Below are 24,706 nucleotides of genomic sequence, written 5' to 3' on the forward strand. Positions count from 1 at the left end.
GCTGGAGTGTCTTTCTTATTAAAAGGCAGAGGGGCTTTGTATGTGAAGTATTGGTAACAAATGTGTGAAGCCATCAAAGATCCTACCAGGATGGATCAGGAGATGGTGCTTCAGAGGGCATTTGGCTGGTGCAGCTGGAAAACACGAGTTTGTTTTTATAACAGAACAGCTTCCCTACAGATTATTCCTCAAACTCTTTCATGGGTTTAAATTATATTATGAATGTAATTAGTTAATAGAAGGGTGGGAAATTAAAGCTGTCTGCAAGGGAAATGCAGTCAATTGAAGTATAAAGTGAACAGAAATTTGGAATTTGAAGTGAAGTGGAAGTCAGTCAAGAAGGACAATGTGGAAAACAATGGGCACCAGGAGGGTTCTGCAGAGTTCCTTGTTCCTCTGTGGAAACTGTGCAAGGAGTGATGGCTGGGGCAGGGAGGAGGTCTCCAGTCCAAGGGAATATTAACATGGGCTGGGATTTAAACACAGGAGGAACCTGGTTGATGTAACCAGGACCACATCTGTGGTCCTGGATTGGCACTGGAACTGTTGTTCAGGAGCAGGGATGGTTGTTGGAAGATCCCCTGGCCTTCACTCAGGTCTCTACTGAGTGATCTGCACCAGCAAGGGGAACCCTGGGGGAATGGGGCTCTGTCCAAGTCCAGAAGAGCTAAATGTGGTGCATTTCTGCAGGAAATCTAATTATGGAACATAAAAATAGGGGGTTTTAGATAAAAATAGATTTTGCAATGAATGTGAAATTACTGGTGTCTATTGATTGGGAGGGGCTGCTGGAGAATACTTAATTGGGATCTTTAGCTATCAGAGTGTGGGAAGGATAATTAAGAAGATACCCTTGAGTGTGTCTCTGTGTGATCCGGATTTTAAATACCAAAATCTGTGTGTTCCTGGCTCTGGGCTCTGTCTGAGCTTTGCCTGTGGACTGTGGTTATGTGGTGCAGATCTGATAAAAGCCAAGGGTTTGTTCTTACGTTGTTGTCAGGAGTTGCCTAAGAAATAGAAGAGAAAAACTGAGAGTCCTGCCAATTCCAGACCTACGTGTGAGCTGATGCTTGGTTTGACAAGGGGTTTTTGACAATTTAAAATCAGGTTTTTGTTGATGGAAGACTTGTGAGTGTGTCTGCCTGAAGGTTGGGTTGTTCAGGCAATGTTTTCTCCTTTAGTCATGTTGTTTGTGAGATTTTCTCCTTGTGTATCAAGACACAAGTCCACATGTTCTGGGGGAGATGCTGCAGCTCTCAGCAACAGCTCTGCTGGAAAACCAGAGCCATTTTAGTTAGTTCCCATAATTAATAAGTGAATAGATGTATTTGGCAGCGTGGATTCCCGTGTGGAAAAAGTCATCAGGTGGCTTAAGCTTGATAAATAGTTAAAAATCCATAAAAACTCAGGGTATCCTGAGCTTTGGGGTTTTGTTACTAATTGTGCTGCTTGTAATACTTGGTGGTAATTGGGGTCCAGCTGCTCAGAGTATCAGTGTTAGATTTACTGGATGGATTGCTTTAATAGGATTTGGAGAGCAGCTCTTGGTACAATGCAGCCTGTGCTGTCAACTCCCAACCTTTTAATGCAATAATCCCTGGGATTTATCCTGGTTTGGAGTAGCAGCACAGGAACACGACGTGATTTAGGCTGAGAAGTTTGGAGAGGGTGGGAATAATCCGTAGCCAGAGCTGTTTATGTTGTTAGTGTTGCTGTAAAGGATGGAAGAGGTTTTATGGGAGTGTTGGTGGCAGGAAAGCAGCGCCCTTGGTGAAAGGCAGGGAAGAGGCTGTGGATGCAGTGCCCTGGGATTGTCACTGCTCTGGGCAGGGGCAGAACCCACCCACTCCAGAAAGCAGCTACAGATGAAATGACTGCAGGGTTTAATTGCTCAACCTGAATGAGTTTGCACTTAAAGCAATTTGGTGTGTCAGTCTGTCATTTTTTTATGATTGAGAAGAGTATAAATGAATCCTGCATGTTAATGAGCTAATGTTCAAAACTGGGACTGGGTGTATGTTTGAATAATTAATACGAGTTGGGTTTTTGCTGTTAAGGGTGTGGTATCACATGTGGTCTACAAAGCAATGGCAGTATTGTTTGCTGCTGGTATGTCCTCTCCTGAGGTCAGATTTTATCCCCAGTTTCACCCTTCCCTCCCCCCTGCCACTTCATTACAATGGAGATTTGGTCTGCTTGCTCCAAGTGATGTCCTGTAATACCCCATTAGTGGTCAGTAGTTACCTCTGCCTGCATGTCAGCCTTCAGTTTAATGGCCTTTTTTGTGTGTTCATTTTCTTTTGTTTCCCATCGTGGTTTTGTTTATTTCTTTGTGTTTTTTTTTTTCCCCTGTTCTCTTTTTTTTTTTTAAACCGTGGTGATGTTTGCCCTTCATGTTCCCCAATGTTTGCACATGACAAGATGTTGCCATCCCAACATTGCCTCCCACTTCACTGACCAGTGCCACTAATGACCATCTAGCACCAGCCACAGCAGGACCCCTGCCCTCGGCCCCGCGGGACGTCGTGGCCACCCTCGTGTCCACCCGCTTCATCAGGCTCACCTGGAGGCCACCAGTGTCAGACCCTCAGGGGGACAACCTCACCTACTCCATCTTCTACACCAAGGAAGGGATCAACAGGTAAAGACTCTTCTTCACTCTGGTTTTGCTTGGAAACGTTGTAACCCGACGTGTTCAACCTGCGATGGGAGGGGTTGTGTTCCCCTCCCTCCTGCACCCTGAGTTTTATTGGCTTTGTTGCTGCACGTAGGAATTTTTACAGGCAGGGGTTGATTGACTGCAAACAGTTGCTACCTGCTTTTAGCAGCCTGTTAGAAGGTGAGAGCAGCAGAGGCTGTCACAGCTCGTCAGGAGCACTGGCACTGCTGTCAGTGCCACCTCAGCGGGCACAGGAACATCCTCCAGAAGCCATGTGCTGGTGGGAGCGACAGGCACGTGAATTCACTCTGATCCCAGGGACAAACGTGTGGTAGGTGTTGGCTAAATGCCATCGAAGGTGTTGGTTAAATGTTGATTCCTTCCTAATAATCCCTATAAAAAGAAATTACATTAATTACTCCCAGTCATAAGCTTTTGACATATTATCCCAGTGGATAATATCGATCTACCCCTTTCCCTTCCTGACGGGATCTACTGCTCAGTGTTACAGGTTCAAATTGTTGAGATAAGTTGGATTGTTCAATTGTTGTGATAAGTTGGAGGAAGCTGGAGCTAACAATCATTTGGAGCAGTGCTTAATTAATTGCAAATTAGCTTATCAGATTTATTACCCAAGGGAAAGTTATCTGTCTCCTTACTGAGGAGAGCATGGGACTCAAAGTTAACAAAGTCATTGGAAGAGAACGGAAAACACACTGCTGCTAGTGGGGAATTTGTGCTCTTCCTTAATTCTGTGGATAGACATCTAGTCCAAGCTCATGGCAATTAATTGAGGCAATTAGTAACATTTTCTTTGCCTCCCAGTTGTTGGTTTTTTACTACTTCCTTACTTGGGGAATATCCAAGTTGTTCAAGGCCAGATTGGAGCAACCTGGTCTAGTGGAAGGTGTCCCTGCCCATGGCAGGGGGTGGAACTGGATGGGCTTTAAGGTCCTTCCACCCCAAACCAGTCTGTGACTGTGATTCTGTTCATTCTTATTGGAGGTATTTTAAGTGAGACAGGGAAAAGGTGGGATCTTGCCAGCCATCCTTGCTTCTTGCCTCCCCTCCTTCATGTTCCTGGTTGTAACTGCTCCACTCGGTGGGTTTTTAGGAAGGGATTTGCTGGAGATGACTCAGGACCTCTCCCTGCCCTGCTTTTGAGGACACAAAATTTGTCCCCTTTCACTACATACCAAATTTATAACAATCTAGAAAATATTCCTCTTGGACCAACAGAACTAAGGGTAAGAGTGATCTCCTAATTCCTGGTGAATAAATTAGGGAATTACAGGACATTCTGCAGAACCTGCTGCTCCCAGTTCCTGCAGAGCATCCCTTGGGACTCAGGTCAGTGGCACCCACAAAGTGTACACATCCAAACCCTTAAGCTGGTGCTTTATGTGTAAGCAGGTGATTGCACTGACTTTGTGAGATCTTTGTTTGCTTCAGTGCCCTTCTGGATCAGGGCTCAGTGCAGGCTCTGAGGGCCTTTCATTAGCACACACTCACCCCGTTCTCCACTTGCTTTTTGGAAGCTGTTTTTTTCTAATGCCTCATAAAGACAGTTGGTATCACACCTTTCACAGATGAGTATGGAAATACTGTGAGGTCCTGCTTTCAACCTGGATTTAGAGAATGAGAAGAGTAAAATTAAAAAAAAACAAAAACGGAAGAAGAAGAAGAAAGGAAGTAAAAGGCTCAGTTTACCATTTTGATGTTCTGTGGTAGTTTTTGACCAGTTGGTTGGGCCTTGTGGAAATGCTGCTGGTTAGTGAGTACAGAACTAGAGGAGCTGTCACACCCCCCTGGGCAGTCAGAAGTCAAAGAGTTTTGAAGCCAGGCTTGACTGTGCCACCCTCCTTCCTTCCTCAGCTCTACAAACCCCTGTTTAAATGGTGGCTTTGTAGCCCCTGAGTTGTAGATGATGGTGCATTTGCTGTGGTTTAAGTGCATATGTACCATCTCCTCACGCTGTCACATTTTGCCTCCTCATACCTTTTCCAGCGCCTGCTTTACTGGAACCTTTTAGTAACCCAGGTGTTGTCTCTTCCTCACTTGTACTTGAGCAGTGATCAAACCAGGTGTTTGATTTATTGACCTCTTAAGTCAGGTTTGTGGAAATGAACAAAGTCCATATGAGATGGAGGGGGTTTGTAGGTACTCTGGTATCTCTAAACCATCTGTGAAGGGCTGTAGAGAGTCACCCTCATGTCCTGAGCTGCAGGAGCACATCAGTCCCTCCAGCATGAGGAGTGTGGGTCTGAGGGACCAACTGCCTCAGCCACCACTGATTTACCTTCCTTTTGTTTTGCCTGTTCAGTGGAAGGAGATACAGGAACAGGGTGCTCCTCACCTTTGCCCTTTGAACTTATTCGAGGGGGGGATTCTGCCCCACTCAGGTGAGACCCCCCTGCAGAGCTGCCTCCAGCTCTGGGGTCCAACAGCACAAGGACATGGAGCTGCTGGAGCGAGTCCAGAGGAGGCCACAGAGCTGCTCCGAGGGCTGGAGCCCCTCTGCTCTGGAGCCAGGCTGGGAGAGCTGGGGGTGTACCTCGAGAAGAGAAGGCCTCCAGAGGCCCTTAGAGCCCCTTCCTGGAGGCAGAGGACAAGAGGGAATGCCTTTAAGCTGAAAGAGGCTAGATTTAGTTTGGATATTGGGAAGAAATTCTTGGTTCTGAGGGTGGTGAGGCCCTGGCCCAGGTTGCCCAGAGAAGCTGTGGCTGCCCCATCCCTGGAAGTGTCCAAGACCAGGTTAGAGGGGTTTGGAGCAACCTGGGCTAGTGGAAGGTGTCCCTGCCCATGGCAGGGGGTGAAACGAGATGAGCTTTCGGGTCCCTTCCAACCCAGACCATTCCATGATTCCAAGAGGAGCATTTCAGAGTGTGGAAATGGCTGTGGAGGTGACGTGTTTCTGCTTCTCTGGCTGCACAAACATCACCAGCCAGTGCCTTGTCCCACCTTGGCTTGGTGACATCAGAGAGACTCCTGCTGAGGCAGTGATGTGGGAGTGAAGTGGTGTCTCATGGCTTTACTGTCACACCTCTGGAGGACCCCAAGTAATCTTACACAGTTACAGAGTTATTTCATCCTCGTGTTAGGGATTTATTCCACCCTGAAGGCAGTTCCCCTGGAAAGGGTGTGAAAATTGAAATGTGCTGCAGGGAGGTTGAATTCTGTGAAACTTTAGCCAAGCATTCGGGCAGAAGAACTCCAGACTTCAAGATTTGGACAAAAATAAAAGAAATAAGCAGCACGTTGCTGGTACAAGAGGGTAAATTACACGTGTGAGATACTCAAATACTGTTAAATTCACGGTTCACCGTAGTGTGCTTCAAAGGCAGAAAATGGGGTTTAATTGTGTGTAATCACACTGTCAGAACGTCTCTGGAGCTCCCTGCCAGGCTCCACAGCTGACAGGGCTGGCACAGGCAATATCCTCTTTTTAATAATTCTCTGAGCGTTGTTTTTTACGAGGAAGTGCAACTTTAAACTTGGCATTTCCAGACAAACCCGTGTTTGGGGGTTGAACTGATGGCTCTCCCCTGAGGTGCTTGATATAGCTGCTGTAAACCTTAACTGGAGTTTGCAGAGCTCTTTAGCTGGGATTAAACTGGACTCATAGAACAGGGGTAATGCAGTTACTCATGGAGCCCATCTCCCTGTACCTGTTATCCCATCAGGTACAGCAGCACTCAGAAAAGGTACTCCAGGCTCCCCAGGAAAGGGCATAAAGGAGAGATTCATGCAGCACTTAATTAGATTAATCTCACCATATTTTTACCATAATGTTATGAAGGCACATTTCTAGTTATTACTGAAAATTGCAGTACTTTGACGTGTCTATTTATTTTTGGTAAATGTTGTCTTTCTAGTAAAATAATTCTGATTTTTTTTTCCTTCTAATTTTAAACAATAACCTTGGTTTGCTGATTATCTTTTTTCCCAGACAAAATCAGGGAGTGCACTTACCCTTGAGGCAGAAAATGCAATATTTTGCATGTCAATGGGAGCCGGATGTTATTCCACAGCTGTGGATCTGTTGGCACTTAGTCTGGGCTTTCAGATCCCATCCTTGTAGCTACAGCTCATCTTAAAGGAAACTCCATTGGGGAAGGTGCTTTCAGGAAAACGTTTTGCTAGAAGTGGAAAAATTAGTGATGAAAATGAATAAAAATCTGAAATAAATTCAGCTGTTGATGCAGAGCCATTCTAGCTCAGCTTCATGGAGGGGAACATTCTAGAAAATGAGTGTAAATAGATGTTTAGTTACAGTGAGTGCATTGTTTCCCTCTCTGTAGATGCGATGTAATAATGCAGAAATCAACAGGGATTTCAAAATGTTTTCAGCCAAGTTATGCTAAATCAACCACACCGGTTGATCTAAGAAGAAATAAATTTAAAATGGGGATTTTGGCATCGTATTTCCATGATAGAAACTGAAGCAGGATGGCTGGGAGGTGGAAAGGAGAGATGCTGGAATGATTCTTCCCAGGTTTCTGCATCAGAAATGCTTTAATGGGAGGTGACAATGGGACGAGAGTCATTGTCCCTGCAGAGCCAAACAGAGCCTGGCAGGCCAAAGGGGAAGGATTGTATTCTGAGCAGGCACCTTCCCTCTGATTTTCTCAATGGGAAGTTTCTGATTTCTCCTTTTGTAGCACTGCTGTTCACATTCTCAGGGAGCGGGAGCTCCTTTCCAGGGAAGGACGGACGTGTGGAGCCATTGTTGTTGAAACGCAGCTCCAACGAGTTCAGGTGCCAGCGGCCTGTCTTGGAAATAAAGGCTGTCATTAGTTAATGATTAATGCTCTAATCTCCCCCTCCATCCTGATAAGAACTGATGGAGTTTCCTGGGCTACATTCGGGTGAGACGGTGCTTCCGCAGGGGGAAGTGTTGGGCTCCGGGAGCCCGGGGGGTCGGTGGAGGGTCACTGAAGGCCAAGCAATGACCCTTCCAGTTGCCTCCATACACAACATGTGTTCTCCTGATTGGATTATGGCTTCCAGCTTGCAAAGTGTTGGCCTGAGAGAGATGCCCCTTCCCATGCAAAGTGCATTATTTTCATGGGTGCTCTCAGACCAACAGGGCACTGGTAGCCTGGATCTGCCTCCCTGCTGCTGCTGGAGGTTGGAGTATCCACTTAGGTTCAGTAGAGGACATTTCCATGTGCACAGCACAAGTGTGAGGCACTCACAGGTCACACTGAAGGAGAGGTTGCCTCCTATTGCCTCCAGTCCTTGTATGGATCCAGTGTGGGTGCTACGGCCGTGCCCTGGGTGTCCTGAACAAATCCAGACACCAGGGAGGAACCCAGTGAAGTTTGGAGGAACAAGAACACATTAAAACAGCTCCTTTGAAGAACACACAAAAAGCAGCCCCATGATATTAACAGAAGTGCCCCAAATCTCACCAGACTGTGCTGCTTAAATAACTTTTCTTTTGGCTTCAGAGTTGCAGGATAAACTGTCACCGTGAATTATCACTTGCTGTTATGGGAATAGCAGAGAACTGCTGAGGGTTTGGTGCTGTCGAGTGTAATTTATTCTGTTACTTCACTGTGTTTGTTTCTTTTGCAAAGAGAAGTTTGCAAAATTCAAAGCAGTGTGTCAGCAGCAGTTTTGGCACTTTCCTGTTGTGTTGTGCAGAGAGCACGGTGTAAACCAGCGCGTCACTGACACGGGGGATACGCTCAAACGGGACACGGCGACTCCTTCCTTCCCCCTCCAAACCCCTCTTACTAATCAGTGGTTGTCTCTCTGCCTAAACCTTCTGCTTCCTAAAGGGAACGTGTTGAAAATACGAGTCGTCCTGGAGAGACACAAGTGATGATCCAAAACCTGATGCCAGAGACAGTTTACGTGTTCCGAGTTGTGGCTCAGAACAGGCACGGCCCCGGGGAGAGCTCGGCTCCGCTCAAGGTGGCAACACAGCCCGAGGGTGAGCTGGAATGGTTGGAGTTTTCCTCACTTTGGGATCGATTTTGATTTAATTTTTTTGTTTTCCCCATTCATGGCCTTTCCCAGAAGAAGTTGATGCTCTCAAAAGTTGCACTTGCAGACCATAGCTTCCAAAGATTTTCCAGGCTGGTGGGTTTGTTGGATTTATTGCCATGATCAAGAGGAATTGATGAGGCATTCCTTGTTAAATTCTCTTAACTGTTATAAAAGTAATACTTTTACACTGTCATTAACTTAGCTCAGTTGTTTGGAACATGGTGCTGATGACACCAAGGTCATGGTTCTGTATGGGCCATTCACTTAAGAGTTGTACTCGATGATCCTCGTGGGTCCCTTCCAACTCAGAATATTCTGAGTTTTCTGGCTGAAAAAGGAAGAAGGGAAAACTTTAGGCAAATGTCAAGTCTTTCACTTATTAGGGTCATTCCAGGCAAAAGGACTGTGACCCAGGGAGCAGGATCTCCTTCAGACATTTGGTCCCACCTTTCCACGGGTGAATCCATGGGTAGTGCTGAGATGGGAAAAATACCCACCTCTTCCTCAGGGTGATGAACAGTGGGGTTGTCACTGCAATAACCATCCCTGGCCAGGCTCTAGAACTAGCAGAGTTCCACTCTTGTGTTCCAGTCCAGCTGCCCGGCCCGGCTCCCAACATCCGTGCGTATTCCAGCTCCCCCACCTCCGTCACCGTCACCTGGGAGACGCCGCTCTCGGGCAACGGGGACATCCAGAACTACAAACTCTACTACATGGAGAAGGGGCAGGACACCGAGCAGGTACAGATACACCACCCTTAGCAGCCTGTGTGATAGGTGTTCCTTGAACTCCTAGAAACACAGTGGGAAGGGTTTGGTTTTCTGACAGGCTGAAACACGGAAATATTTAAATTTAAAATTCCAGTATGAAATGTGTATGTCTTGGAATTAATTTTTTTGTGTGTGTGATGCCTTATTTTGGTGGGTTCATCAGCATCAAGTAGTTTTTGGGGAATTCCATCATACCTCAGGAAGAGAAGGCAAATTACAACTGTGTCATCATTTAGCAGTTCTGGTCCAGATGATAGAGAAGATGCTTGCACACTTTTGTAGGCTGGTTTTTAGTAAATTAGGTAAACTATTGGTTTTAGCATGATTATTAATCTCAGCTGTTCGTACTTCTTGAGGTCTTGGATCCAGTGATTGATATTTTGATGCTGCTGAGCATCTAATGGATTAAATTTTCCGATGATTCCACCGAAGCATCCGATGTGTTCTGTAGAAGTTTAGGCTGCCACCTGAAAATAGTGAGGATTAATCCTCATCACAGCCCCCTTCCCATCCCATTGCATATCAGTATGATTCCAGCTTTAAAAAGCAAAGGGTAGAATACATTTTCCTTAGCCTTTAAATATTTTTTTGCATCAGTTTAAAATAGACCTGATGCCTTTTCTGCTTCTGCATCCCACTATTCCAGTTATAGTCATGATTTTTTGCTAATAGTCAAGTTTCCAGATCCCTTTCCATGTATGGAGCCAGTGTCCAGGATTTAAACAGAACAGGGAGAATTCTCTCTTGTAAACTCACGGTTGGCACCTTCACAAGTCCCGGGGGTTTATAAATGTGGGTTTGATCCGCAGGCGCTGCTCCGAGGGTTCCTGTGTGTTTTACGGGAATTCTTCGGACACTGGCGGTAGTTGCAGCCCTGGTGCTGGGCTTGACTGGGTGTCTGTTTGCTCTGGGCAGGACGTGGACGTGGCAGGGCTGTCCCACACGGTCACTGGGCTGAAGAAGTTCACCGAGTACAGCTTCCGGGTGGTCGCCTACAACAAGCACGGCCCCGGCGTCTCCACCCACGACGTCGTCGTCCGCACCCTCTCGGATGGTAAAGCTCCTTATTCCATGTCGGTTTTGCAGGAATTATCCGGCAATTTCCTTTCAGTGAATTTTTAACCAGACTTTTATGGGTTTTGCTCGTTGTTGCCCTGTTTTATGAGTAGTGGTGTTGTTGCGTGTGGCTGTTCTTGGTCAGAATTCCCCAGAGGCCTTTCAAACTGGGTGAAGGAAAATTACTGCACCTGCAAAAGTATCTGGGATCGGGATTATGGAACAATGGTGTTCTTCATTCCAGCATCCGCAGTTTATTTCATGGACTGCTGAGTCTACGAAGTACTGAGAGCAGACAGAAAAACAAATAAATTTATGCAACAGCTCCAAATTATTTTTTAGGTTCTCCAACATTTTTATATATCAGCAGACTTCTGGTTTTGGAGTGTTTTCATTTTAATTGTTTTCCTGTGGGGAAATGTTGCCTGTCTTTGTTTGCACTCCAACACAGGTATTACTGAATCTGTTGCATATAATGGTGAAAGCAGGACCTGGTGCCAGGACTTTTTATAAGGCAAATCAAGAGGTACTGTGAGCCAACAGAGATACACGAGCAACTGTAGAATGATCAGAGTTAATGTTAGCTCATATTTTTTATAGAGAAGTTTATTTGTATATGAGAACAACCAGATGGAAAGTAAGTGGAGCCTGGAATCATCTCTTCAGGAATGACCAGAAATAGAACAGAGGAGCAGAGAGGCATATTGTCCCAAATTCTGCCCAAGTCTGAGCTTGTTTCTGGGGCACTTCTTGTCTGTTTGGTGATTTCTGTGTTTTGCTAATTCAGTTTCTCCTCCATGAAACCCTGTCAGCATCTTCTTTAACCCACATCAGCTTTTATCCACAACATCAAGTGGACAAAGATTCTACGGATAAATTTCCTCTGAACAATCCCCACTTCTTGTCTGTTCTGTCCCTGCTCTGTGTTAGTGTTACTTGTTGCCTGAGTAGGGGGAATAACCAGTGTCCACAGCCCCCTCTGTCCCACTCCTCCCTCTGTGGACCTTTGCCGTGTTCTCCCTCATTTCACTCGTTTTCCAGATTCCCAAGTCACAGGAATGGTTACCCACTTCTCTTGTGGAAGCTGTTTCCACCTTCAGTGCCCTTTTCTGAACCTTTTTCCAAGTTTTTTTTCTCCTGTGTACTTTTAAGTATGGAGGACTGTAATGGTATCAAAGATACAAGTGAGGCATTACTTGCATTTGACTGACTTTGGCTGCTTCTGAGCCCTGAGGTGGGAACATCCCAAGGTCCTTCTGCAGTTCTTCACCATCAGATCATAGCACGGGAGCTCCACAGCTCATCTCCCACCATGTCCCTTCCAGCCTACTTCTGCCCTTATTTTAGGCTCACTCTGGTGAGCACTTCTGTGCCATCCCCTCATTGCCTCATTCCTCAAGAGCTCCAGGAGGTTTATGATGTGGGATTTCCCTTGGAGAAGTGAGAAATACGTACTATTATTCCTCCTATTACTCCTACTCTCTCTAAATTTCATGCTTTATTGTTGCTTCAGTTTATTTGCCTCACAGAGGTTTCTGACACTCCTGGGAGTTTGAGTGGATCCCAGTGTGGTACTGGCATCACATTGACCATCTCCCAGTATCAAGGTAGCTTGGGAGAAGTTACATAAGTCATGCAGCTGTTTAATTCCCAAGTTCCTTGAGAAACCCTGGATGAATTGCACTTCACCCTGGCAAGATGCTGCTGTTCCTCACGTCCAACTCTTCCAGAATCCCTTATATTGACATTTCAGTTGGAGAGACCCTGTGAGTCCCATGTAAGGATGTCATGGAAGCCTCTCCTTTCCCACACTACAAATGGAAAGAGAGTTGTGTGGCCTTATCTTTGTCTTTTTCTCTCCTACCCTGACCATTTGCTAACTCTGATTTCTCTAAAGGGCTTCCAGCTCCTTTGTTTGAAGAATTCATTATTAGTTATAATGTCATTTTGACATTTTCCTGAAGTTCTTTCTTCTAAATCTTGTTTTCACATTTAACCTGCAGATATTTATTTTCTAAAGCTCTCTGAAGGATGTCATCTTACTTCTTCCAATCTCATAACCTGCTACTTAACCACACTGCTCTGCCCCTGCAAGCTCCCAAATCTTTGAGGAAATGATGTGCATTTTCTTCCTGTGTTTTCATATTGCAGTGTCCATGAGCAATCTCTTGTTCCCTGCAGGGATTTCTCCCTAAGCTTCCTTTAGCTGTGATTTAACAACATCTGCATTTTGATGTAGGTTTTTGCTCCTAATCTGTTCTGGTGCCTTGTTGCAGGGGTGGCTCTGCAGGTATTACCATTCAAACCAAGGTTTATGTGCTGCTCGTGAGGATTGCTTTGCTTCTCGTGGAATTCCTGATCAGGGATTACAGCTGGAAATGTAATCTCTGCATCACAGCCCGGCCAAGGCATTTCTCTCCCAGTCTCTGAGCCCTGAGCGTGTCCTGGTGCTCCTGCCTGCCTGGTTTCTGTGTCCTCTGCAGCACCAGGCAATGCTTTTCCTGTGGAAGTGTTTGACAAGAGATGTTGGGAGGGAATCCTTCCCTGTCAGGGTGGGGAGGCCCTGGCACAGGTTGCCCAGAGAAGCTGTGGCTGCCCCATCCCTGGAAGTGTTGAAGGCCAGGTTGGACGGGGCTTGGAGCAACCTGGGATAGTGGAAGGTGTCCCATCCTGGCAGGGGATGGAACAGGATGAGTCCTTTCCAACCCAAACCATTCTGTGACAAACTGCACCGTGCATGTGTTGAGATGCATTTTTATGATTACATTTACATGCACAGGTCCTTTCTGGTGTCCTGCTGATTGTCTCTCACCAAGTTGGCAATATGTGCAGTAATTTTTCACGACTCTTTGTGTAACCCATGACTTTAAGGTTGTTCTGAACACAGGCACCAACTGCATCAAACAACCAGCAAGGAAAGTTTGGCTTTATATCGTGTCCTTCCCCTCCTCAGTGTCACAGGGACGTGGTGACTCTGAGCTTTTCCTGTTACAGAAAATCATGATAACAAAACCATGGCCAGAATTCTAAATGTGGGTTCCCCAAATCAAGCAGTGTGTTAATTAAAGATTTGCTTTGGGAAGGTACTGAATGAGATCTCATCTCTGAGAGTTTATGAGATAAACCTTTAAATACAAAACATTTTTTATTTAGATAGCTGTGATAAGTAAGGACTTGAATAAAGAGTTCTTTGTGGTGAAAACACAGAACCCTCCTCAGCCAGTCACTGTGTGTCAGAATCCTCTGGGAGGATTTAGTCCTTTATAAAGTGTCTTAAACCAGAAGGGTTTGTACTTATTTGCATAATGAATGAGAGCAGAGAGTGGTTGGGTATGGAAATACCATATTTGAAAATTTTGGAATTGTAATTCCTTTAATGTTTCTAGTCCCCAGCGCTCCACCACAGAATCTGACGCTGGAGGTACGGAATTCCAAGGTAAGATGTGGCAAATCTCCTGTTGGTAATGGGTAAATAAAGGCTGGTGGGTCTTAGACTGACCACATTTCAGGGCTGCTATGGGTCTTTTTTCTCCTATGCTGCTTTTGAACTCTTTGTGTGTGAGCTGCCCAGCAGGAGAATATCTGAGCATGGGGCTTGAAATGCTGGGAGCTCCAATCCAGTGGTGGGCTGGACATGGGATGCAGTAAGACAGTGACAGTGCACCAAAGGCTCCTGATGAAAGGCACAAAAGCCTGAAGGAGCAGAGCTTGAATTCCTGCTGACTGACTGTTGTTTTTAGTGTGTGCACACACCAACACACATCTGCAGTGTCCTGGGCACTTCAGAAGAGAGAATTAAACACTTGGTCATTGAGAGTGGAGACTTTTTTTAGAAGCCTTTCCTAAAAACTTCTTTCCCAATGCCTTCCTGTGCTGCCTTCCCCAGAGCATCCTGCTGCAGTGGCAGCCCCCTCCCGCAGGGACCCACAGCGGGCAAATCACCGGCTACAAAATCCGCTACCGGAAGGTTTCGCGCAAGAGCGACGTCACCGAGAGCGTGGGGGGCACCCAACTGTCCCAGCTCATCGAGGGTGAGCAGGGCCTGGCATCGGGGGGGCTTTGTAGGGGCCTTTAGAGGGCTCAGAGGGAGGGTTCTGTAGGGTCTTGCCTTGGGAGTCAAACTGAGTCACATCTCAGACGGGCGCCGGTGGGTTCTGAGGTCGCGTGGGCTGCCGGTGAGAACTGAGGGCTGCTGACCTGATTTTGCCATGGATTTGCTAAATGGATTGGATGATTCCTTATAAAAGGCATGGGGTTTGCCTGCAGCATCTCCCCAAGTGCCAGGAATGACGTGTGGGGAAGGATTCCAGAGGAACAGGAGCTGAGAGTACTGCAAGTGATAACCAATAACCCAGCTCTGAGTGTCTGACCTGATCCACCCTGCACATCATCCCACCTACTTTCATTGGAATCAACCTTTCTCCTCCTTTCTAGCGTGAATGTATAATACATCCCCTATTTTGTACGCTTAAAAATCAAGTCTGGGCCATCACTTAGTGTAAATTATATATTGTTACCAGAACTAGAATCCTGTTCAGCAGAAATGAGCAGTGCGTGAGATCAGGAGCAAGATAACATTTTGTTCGTTTTTAAAATCTCTGTAAATGAACAGTTGGTCAAAAGAGAAGAAATTGTGAAATTCTAGAGGAGGAACACGCAGTTTTTAATAAGATGTTCTGATTTTTTTTCTCAGAAATTCCAGCTATGACAGTAAGTCTCAGTTTTCTCAGAACCGAGATGTTCCTGTAACTCGAGTATATTTTTGTCACAACAAAGCCTGTCTTGGATGTTCCATATATCCATATATGTTTGGATGTTACATATATGAAATTTTGAGTGCATTTTCATGCTGCTTCAATTTTTATTATTATTATTATTATTATTATCATTTTTTATTATAGACACTTACATAGACCAAACAGTTTGCACAGTTTGCTCACCTGCTGCTTCTGTGCCACGCCTAGGTTTAGTTGTGGATGTAATTAGTTAATTAAAACTAATTAAGAGCTGTGAATTAAAGCTGGCTGCACACAGCACCTCAGAGTCCCTTCCAGCAGTCAGTGGGACAGTGGACCATATCCCAGCCCCGGGTGTCCCCTCCCTGGTGTACCCTGGCTGAAGGGCTGCTCCCGGCCCTGACCTCACGGCGCTCCGGTGGCAGGGTGGGGTGGAAGGTTTGTTTCTATCAGGTTATCCCAGTGTGTCGGTCGGGTCTGGGATTGCTGCCCGCGGTGGGAATTCCCGTGCTGACCCCTGGGGTTGTCCCTGTGGCAGGGCTGGAGCGAGGCACCGAGTACAGCTTCCGAGTGGCCGCCATGACCGTGAACGGCACCGGCCCCGCCACCGACTGGGTGTCAGCGGAGACCTTCGAGAGCGACCTGGACGGTGAGAGCAGCTGGGACGGGGGGCATGACAGTCATCACAGCTCAGGGGCATCACAGCTCAGGGGCATCACAGCCATCATGGCTCAGGGGCCTCACAACCATCACAGCCATCACAGCTCAGAGGCCTCACAGCCATCACAGCTCAGGGACATCACAACCATCACAGCTCAGGGGCCNGCTCAGGGGCCTCACAACCATCACAGCCATCACAGCTCAGAGGCCTCACAGCCATCACAGCTCAGGGACATCACAACCATCACAGCTCAGGGGCCTCACAACCATCACAGCCATCACAGCTCAGGGACATCACAACCATCATGGCTCAGGGGCCTCACAACCATCACAGCCATCACAGCTCAGGGACATCACAACCATCATGGCTCAGGGGCCTCACAACCGTCACAACCGTCACAGCTCAGGGGCCTCACAACCATCACAACCGTCACAGCTCAGAGGCCTCACAACCATCACAACCGTCACAGCTCAGAGGCCTCACAACCATCACAGCTCAGGGGTATCACAGCTCAGGGACATCACAACCATCACAGCTCAGAGGCCTCACAACCATCCCAGCTCAGGGGCAGGGCACACTGGAATTTCATTGCCTTTGGTAAAGGGAAACCCGTCGGTTTTACCGTGTTCTAATTGTACCATGGGTTTCATTTATGATTAATTTTTTATTAAATTGATTTCTATTTTAACAGAAAATTCTTGCCAAGTCAACAAAATGGCTTGGAATCAAACCCTGCTTCTACACTTTCTGGTGCTGTATGTTGGCACTAAGTGTAAAATACCTGATTATGAGTGACAATGAGATGCCACAGTAGGAAAGAAATAAATAAAGGAAAACGTTGTCCCCCACAGCCCTTTGCAGTCCTATCCCCATATTTCATTGGTGCTGTGCTTTCTTTGACCCACAGTAGCTGTTATTTTGCCACTTGAGGAGAAAAGGCAGATTGATTATATTTTCTGACCATATCTCCCATCAGCAGTGAAGTCTCTTCCACCAAATCCATGGATTAATGATGTGTGATATACAGAACCATGGTAACAGCTTGTTTTCCCAGTGTTGAGTTTAACAATTAAAGTAGGAAATGTTCTGTGACAAATTTTGACCTCCGATAGTTGGTCCAGACATTTGGTCTTTCCTACAGTGGAATAATTTACAAGTGGGAACCTGATTCTGGCAGAATTCAAAGGAGCAATTTTGTGAGTATCTCCCAGATCTGACCAAGAGCCGGTAAAATGGAAGAAAGGTCTATTTTTAAAGGATGGCTGGGGGGGAATCTCTTTGGAACTGCCTACCCTGGAGCTGGTGGTTCTGGGTGCACTGCTCCCATTTCCAAAATTAGTGGGTTGCACCCAAGTTCCCTTTTGCTTGTTGGGGGCCACTCTCTCTTGGCCTTGTGGAAGGAGCTGAGAGGGTCATTCCATCTCAGTGCCACAGGATCCAGCTGTGTCTTTCACATCTGTGCAGCCTCAGGTTCAGCTTTCCTGGCAGCTGCAAGATGAAATAATGAAAGTGTTTCAATATTTGCTCTCCACTGTTGGAAGATCCTTCACAGTCGGCTCAGAAAGCCCTGGAGAGCCCCTGCTCCAGTCTCTGTGCTCTGCAAAGCTGATGCTCAACTTAATCCTTGTTCTCCCTGCTCCAGTGTTAACAGTGCAGTTCAGGTCTGTAGATATTTCAAATGACTTTTCAGAGTTGAAATCACTTTGATCTGTGTGTCTGTCTTCCCCTAAGTGGATATGACACAACTGTGGAGCTTTGAGAAGCCACGAGGTCCCCAAACTGGAGCAGAGCTCTGTAAATAGGCACTTCAGGAGGTAATGAAAAGGTCCCTGAATTAGAGTTAACAATGCTTTGCCAGAGGATAGCATCAGGATTAAATTTAAATTTAAATAGGGCAGAAGGAGGGAGAAGAAAGGAACCTTTTCCTTCTCTGTTGACTTTGTCATTTAAATTTGGAATGTTGCAGTCCTTGCAGGAAATCTGAATTTCTTTCTGCATATTCTTTCCAGTGAATAAAGTAATAAAAAATTCACAGTTAAGACAACCTAACCTGGTATTCAGATCATTCTGTGTACATGTGTGAGAACTTTCTGTATGTGCACACCAGGGAGATGATGTGTATTTTTGGGTTTCTTTCTTTAGGAAACTCATGTGGATAATTTTAACACCATGCAAATGTATTTACAGCTAATCTTGCACTTCTCAGGTTCAGTAGGCAGGGAAGGCATAATTTCTTTTCATTCCTATGGCTGCTTTTGGAATTTAAATAGAAAATAACTCACCTGACAGTCTCCTCAAGGTACAGGGGAGCTGGAGTGTGACAATCCTGCATTGGTGCAGGTGCCCCAGGAGTGCAGAGCAGGAGGTGTTAAACAGTTGTACAAAGTTTATCCCCTGTGCACCAACTTCTGTGCAGTTAAAAATGTCACCTCTCAGGCTGCACTTGGAGCTTTGCTGTGTTTAATATTTGTGAACTTTAATTGATGGGCTGTGTCAGCTGGAGACCAGAAACCCCCTGGGCTGGCAGGGCAGTGCTGTATTATGATCCAAATAATCCTTTTGTGGTGCTTTATTAAATGGTTTTAGAGAAATGCAGCATGTTTCATTAAAATTAAATCCCTGCAGGAAGCAGAAGTCCTTGTTTTTATTTTAGAGTGGGGAGCTCAGTTTGCTATTGCACAGAACTGTTTATAATCCGTGGGCACACGGCAGCTCCAGTGGGATGACAAAAGTCTAATCTCCAGAAGTTAAACCAAAGTTGTGGACACTGCAGGGACAGTTGTGAGGTTGCTTTTAGGTTCAAATCAACAGTAGGGAAAAAACCTTATAGTAAAAACATGAGAGGCTTACTGTGGCATGTTGGGGAAGTCCTGGTTTTAAGGATCCACATTTCATCTCTCCATGGGTTGGGAAGAGATTTGTGTTGCTTTTTGGGGGTAGGGTTTGAACATTTGATATAGACTCTCTTTTTTTTGATCTTTTAGTTTGGCTGTGTAGTTTCTGCTTGTATTTTGTGAATTATGTGAACACAGGGATTTAGGCAGCAACAAGTGTAGGACAAATGCAGGGTGCATTCTCAGAGCTTTGCAATATCCTATTTAATGCTACAACAAGCTCAGGAACCTTTTTTCGTTATCAGGATTTTCAGTATAATTACTTTAATGCCCACAAGTAAGGAATGTGATGGAATTGGAAGCAGATTGCTTCGTGGAGGGGAAGGATGGGATAAATCTAATGCATGCTTGGAAGAATTGGTGAGAAGATGCACAACCATCTAGAAAATCTGCCCTGAGCAGATGTGATACTTTCTTCAGTACAACTGCCCTTTCTTTTAAAGAGAGGATCTATTAAATACAACAGTGTCCAAAGCTCTGTTTGCTGGAGCTCTTTGCTCTCCCTTGGACACCAAAGCTCTTCCATTGGAACGTGCTCATTTCACACAGAGTAGAAGTGCTTCATTTGGCCTTCCTACCTCACATTCTTCGTGGAATTACCTTTATTTGAGAGGAAGCCTTGAAATCCATCATTTTTCCTTGACAGAAACTCGTGTTCCTGAGGTTCCAAGCTCCCTGCACGTCCGTCCCCTGGTCACCAGCATCGTGGTGAGCTGGACCCCCCCGGAGAACCAGAATGTGGTGGTGAGGGGCTACGCCATCGGCTACGGCATCGGCTCCCCCCACGCCCAGACCATCAAGGTGGACTATAAACAGAGATACTACACCATCGAGAACCTGGGTGAGCCAGGGGGATCCCCAGCCCTGCCCATTTCACCTCCTGCAGCCCTTGTCACAACCCCTTCCATGCTAAGCAGCAGCAGGGGCCCCTCATTCTCCAGCTGGAGCTGCAGAACAGGTGGCTTCAGGCAAAAAAAGGGAGCTAAAATGTCACCAAGATTCACTGGCAGCTACTTGGAAAGGAAAATAGATTCACCCCTCCACAGAATTCTCTGTGGTGGGTAAAATAGCCTGAAAGCCAAAGAAATATTAATATTGAGAAGTTCCATAAAATCGGAGGTTGGAGGTATTTTGTAGTAGAGCAGAGTAAAATGATCATTTTAAATTGTTTTTCCTCACTGCTCTTGTGGCTGTACTTAAGGGAGATTTGCTGTGACTAGAGACTTCCACTGATGAGAGTTGTTGTGTCCCTGCCCATGGCAGAGGAATGAGAGGAACTTTAAGGTCCCTTCCAACCCAGACCGGTTTGGGATTCTGGGAACACAAACAGAAGGTCTGCACGGAGACTTGCAGTTCAAATTAAATCAAGTTATTTCATATATTTCAGTTAAAAATTAAAATACTGAACAAAGAGGGTATGGAGAAGCAGAAAATAGGATTCATTTGATATTCTAATCTCTTTTTTCCCTTTAGACCCAAGCTCCCACTATGTGATCACCCTGAAGGCCTTTAACAACGTGGGGGAAGGAATCCCTCTGTACGAGAGCGCCGTGACCCGGCCCCACTCTGGTAAGGAGCAGGGGCTCTTCCCAGTCCTGCACAGCTGCTGGAATGTGGTGGTGTGGGATGGAAGAGTCTGGTTTGTCCGTGCCACCCAGCGCTCCCCATCCTTTTAACTGGCTGCCCTCACTGCTCAGGGATTGCCTCACTTGTCCCACATTAAACCACCTAAAATTGGGGCCATTTGGAAATTACAGAACTTACCTGTCAGCTGCTGATAGATGTTCTTGTTCCCAACATTAACATTACACGAGCCCAGAGCCTGGGGGTGCTGTTCTAAAGGCACAGCCCTTGTTTTGGGGTTTAGGGGCAAATACAGCTTTTTTTGGTGTTTTACACTGAGATTTTGAATATGATGTGTGTTTGCTTTATCTAAGTCTCACTCTGCTGTCACTTACACCAAAAAGTTGGTGAAAGTTTTAATTTTGAAAGAGTTCAAGCAGAGGAAACAGTTTGCAGGTGAGGTGTTGCCATGTGAGGGCTCGCTGTGCTCCCTGGTGACACCAGCGAGGGGTTTGCTGTAGGTGCAGCACTTTGGTTTAGTCCTGGAGAGCAGGACTAAAATCCTTAGACATTTTATAGAGGACACTGCAATTGCAGTTCACAGTTATTGTATATTTGTCTGATATTTGGGACTCAATGCCCATAACATGCTTTAAAAGCTGCTAGGAGCTCCCTGTGTGTGAAGTGACATTTCCCCATCCAGAAGGAGTCCAGCTCTTTGTTCTCCTCATTGTTTTCTGGAAGAGGACTCAGTGGACATCCTGAGGAAAATGAAGTTAAAATGGCTGTGTCTTTGGGGTTCTCAGGCCACGGCTGAGGGCACTGCACACTAATACCATTAAGTATTATACCAGCATGTCTGTGTTGTCTTACTGTCTATAGAAGGGAAGAGATGCAAGAGTGATGTTATTGACCAGTCTGATGTCACCTATTAACTCTGGCTTTTCTCTCTTTTTCTCCATTCCTCACCCTCCATCTCATTGCACTACCCTGCATTTCCCCTTTTTTGTTTTGGTTTACATTAAAATGCCACCTCCTCCCGTTTTAATTGTAACCCCCGACTCCTTGCCCATCGATTCCCCAGACACTTCCGAGGTTGATTTGTTTGTTATTAATGCTCCATACACTCCAGTGCCAGACCCGTCTCCCATGATGCCCCCGGTGGGAGTTCAGGCTTCCATCCTGAGCCACGACACCATCCGGATCACGTGGGCAGACAACTCTCTGCCCAAGAACCAGAAGATCACGGACGCTCGGTACTACACAGTGCGCTGGAAAACCAACATCCCGGCCAACACCAAGTACAAGGTACTGGCTCCAGCAGCTCCAGCAGCCTTGGGGGTCAGGGACAAGGAGTGCTGAGGTGGCAGCTGAGGGTAAGAACACCCTGCAGAGCTGTGCCAGGAAGGGCAGGATTGTTCCAGGTTGGTTCTGTGTTCTGTGGGTGAGAGAGCTGGAGCTGGGGTGTTGTGAGCGTGGATGGAAGAGCACTTCCAGAAGGGTGTTCTGCTCTGGAGCCAGGGGCACAGGGACAGTTGGACACTTGGAAGGTCTGTGTTAGTGACTCTCTGCCTCTTCCCCAGCCAGCAGAGAACCTGAATTTGGGGGTGAGTCCTGCAGGGAAAAGATTGACTCTTGTGGTCTTCAGTTCCTTTTACAACCTTTTCATGCCGAGTCGATAGTGAACCTTTCCTTTGGGAACTGAATGGATGCAAAATACACAACAATAACTTTATGATGTCCTTGCCTTCCTCCATTTCCATCTGTTTTGATTTGGAAACTGGATTTGGGTTTTCAGTTTTTTTAGTTGGTTGGTTGGATTTTTTTATTAATTTTCAGGGTTATCTGGAGGCCTCAAAGGTGTTGACTACAAATTTCACATTTGCAATGAGACTCAGAGGAACTGGTTGTTAAAATACCCAGCCAGTGGAGTCCCCTTTATGCTCCTACAGAGCTATCTTATTATGGTCCAGATTTATTTTTTTTTTTTATTGAAATGAAAAGATATTATTATAAGTGTATTCCTCCTCTAAAGGCAAGCCCACATTCCTGAGTCATGTGCAGAGGATGTCTCAGGAGTGATTTAAAGAAAGCTACAGTTTCTGTAGTTAATTGCTTAAAAAAACCCCACCCTCAGTGGTAAATGAACTATTCCCACCATTCCTGGTGCTGGTGGCCAGTGGGTGACAAGTTTTATTGTGGACCAAAGCCAATATGTAATGATGGAATATAGTTCAGAATCACTCCCTGCAGAAAGCATTTGCCTGAAAGGACAGACGTTTGAGGGTCTTTGCTTTAACCATGTGGCACCCAGGATGTCTGGAGAACCCACATTCTGCGACTGTTCCACAGCTTTGGGCACAGAAACTCTGTTCTCCAGGATCCAGAGCTGCATCTGTTCAGCACAGGGTGGTTTCATCCATCCCTCTCATCCCAATGGATGCTGGAGCCATCCGTTCAGATTTTCTCCCTTTGCCCCCTGTTTCTCACTGGCACTCCCAAACTGCTGCTGAAGGAGCTCTGTGCTCCCAACACAAGTGGTTCCACCTTAAGGAGCCTTTTTCTCCTCTATTTATACAGGAGTTGTGTCAATCTGGAGCCTGTAAACACAGGAACAGATGGGATACAGTTCCTAAAAGGCTCCACTGTGCTTTGAACCGTGTTGCTGCACCAAAGAGCCTTTGTTGGGGACTGGGGTTGTCCTGCAGCTCCCTGGGATCCAACAGTCAGCTCTTAAGGAGAACCAAAAATATTAAACCTTATCTCGGATCTTTTAGGGAAATAAATTGTTCGGGGTACTATTTATGGAGAGTGAGTGGGGTTTGGTACCATGGGATAGGCTGGGATCTTAAAAACTGGGAGTGGTGTTAAAAACTGGAGAAAGCAGAGAAGTCTGAGCCTCCAGCTGGGCCTTGATGTGTGATTTACATCCAGTGGGATGTGCAGGGAGATACCAAGATTCAGAGCCATAGGGAAAACCAGAACTTAACCTGTGAAAGGAGCTTGGCTGCAGCCGGGAGAGACCAGGAACTATAAACTATGGAATGTTCCAGTGCTGTTGGAATTCCCACAGGCATTCCAGAGAGGAAGAGCTGGTGTGCATTTTGGGGGTAAGGCAGCTCAGAATGCAAGATTTCTCCTCTGGACTTGTCATTCCCTCGCTGTCCCAGGCCAAGGGCTTTGCTCCCTCCTTTCCCAGGGAGCTGTGCCCAGTCCAGCTTTGTCACAACCCGTCAGCCACAATCCATTTACTCCAAAGGTACTCAGAGTGTGCACCAAGTGAAGGTTTCAGGTTAATAGAGGATTTAATTTTAATTCATTATATGAGCCCTTGATGACTGGCCACCCCTGTGATGTTGGTGAAGGAGCAAAATACTTGGCACAAACCACAGTCATCCCTTGGATCACAATTCCTGAACTTCCAGCCAGGGTAAGAGAAAAAGGCTCTCCCTGATACTTGACAAATCAGGGTTTTCTTTGCAGAATTTGGACTGTGTTACTCACAGAGCCCCCAAGAAATGTGCCTTTACCTTGAAAATTAATTAGCTGGAGGTGTTGTTTTTGGAGGCAGTGGCTGTACCCAGTTGTTGGCCCTGTCAAAGACTGAAACAACTCTTTAATTCCATGTTTAGATCACTGCAGGTCAAGGTAAGGAATATACATATCTGTAAATACACTTTCCTTTTTCTTCCCACAGCCTCCAGTGCATTCTGTTGATGTTCAAGCCACGTATAGCAAATACCAGATATTTAAAAATGGCCGAGTTACAAATTCCACTATTTATGTATAACAACCTGCAGTGTTAAATGAACTTAGTGCAATTAAATTCACTGCTTATTATGCTTAGGTTTCCCTGTGGATGAAGTGTAAAGGACAAAAAGCCCATCCAAATGAGCCTGGAGTTCTTTTTAAAATACAGCCAAAAAATCAAGTGTGCAAAGAATTAGTAAAATCTTCTATAATAGAAATTCTCTATAGAAATTCCTACTTAGAAATTCTAAAATTTCTGTTCAATAAATGTGTAGTTTTTGTGTGTGATCCTAGATAACCATTTTGTTCTGGAAAAAGTCTGTGTATTAGTAAAGCTTCGTTCTCTTCACGTCTTTCCAGTGTATCTTTAGTTGATTGTTTATTATATTTACGAATGTCCTGAAAATGCTGCAGGAATTTGGGAGGCAGCTCCAGGTTTCAATCAGGATTGTTATTAGCTGGGCTTATTGTTTTCCCCAGTTAATGAAATGCTGGAAATTAGCCCCCCAGGTAAACAGTGATTTAGCCACTGCATAACAAGTGGGCCCTGGACCTTGTATTGCCTTTCTTAATTTATAATTGACTGCTATTAAATCTCGTGCTGATTGCAGGAAGAACCT

At 45.8% G+C, this 24,706-nt stretch overlaps 1 protein-coding gene across 10 annotated transcripts in view; it reads left to right on the forward strand.

Annotated features, from left to right (window-relative positions):
• NEO1 (neogenin 1) overlaps positions 1-24,706 on the forward strand; it is a 170,899-nt gene that overhangs the window by 123,071 nt on the left and 23,122 nt on the right. For 4 of the 10 annotated variants that reach the window (XM_017816787.1, XM_017816783.1, XM_017816792.1 and 1 more), the window contains exons 8-17: positions 2,422-2,641; positions 8,446-8,600; positions 9,248-9,396; positions 10,342-10,480; positions 13,869-13,918; positions 14,369-14,513; positions 15,757-15,867; positions 19,420-19,614; positions 20,247-20,342; positions 21,421-21,644. In XM_017816787.1, the coding sequence (XP_017672276.1) occupies positions 2,422-2,641; positions 8,446-8,600; positions 9,248-9,396; positions 10,342-10,480; positions 13,869-13,918; positions 14,369-14,513; positions 15,757-15,867; positions 19,420-19,614; positions 20,247-20,342; positions 21,421-21,644 (1,484 nt within the window). The remainder of the gene's footprint in view (positions 1-2,421; positions 2,642-8,445; positions 8,601-9,247; positions 9,397-10,341; positions 10,481-13,868; positions 13,919-14,368; positions 14,514-15,756; positions 15,868-19,419; positions 19,615-20,246; positions 20,343-21,420; positions 21,645-24,706) is intronic. The other 6 variants (XM_017816786.1, XM_017816793.1, XM_017816789.1 and 3 more) reach the window with 3 other exon arrangements.

The sequence above is a fragment of the Lepidothrix coronata genome, unplaced genomic scaffold, assembly GCF_001604755.1.
Source record: "Lepidothrix coronata isolate B3197 unplaced genomic scaffold, Lepidothrix_coronata-1.0 Scaffold58, whole genome shotgun sequence".
NCBI classification, from domain to species: Eukaryota; Metazoa; Chordata; class Aves; order Passeriformes; family Pipridae; genus Lepidothrix; species Lepidothrix coronata.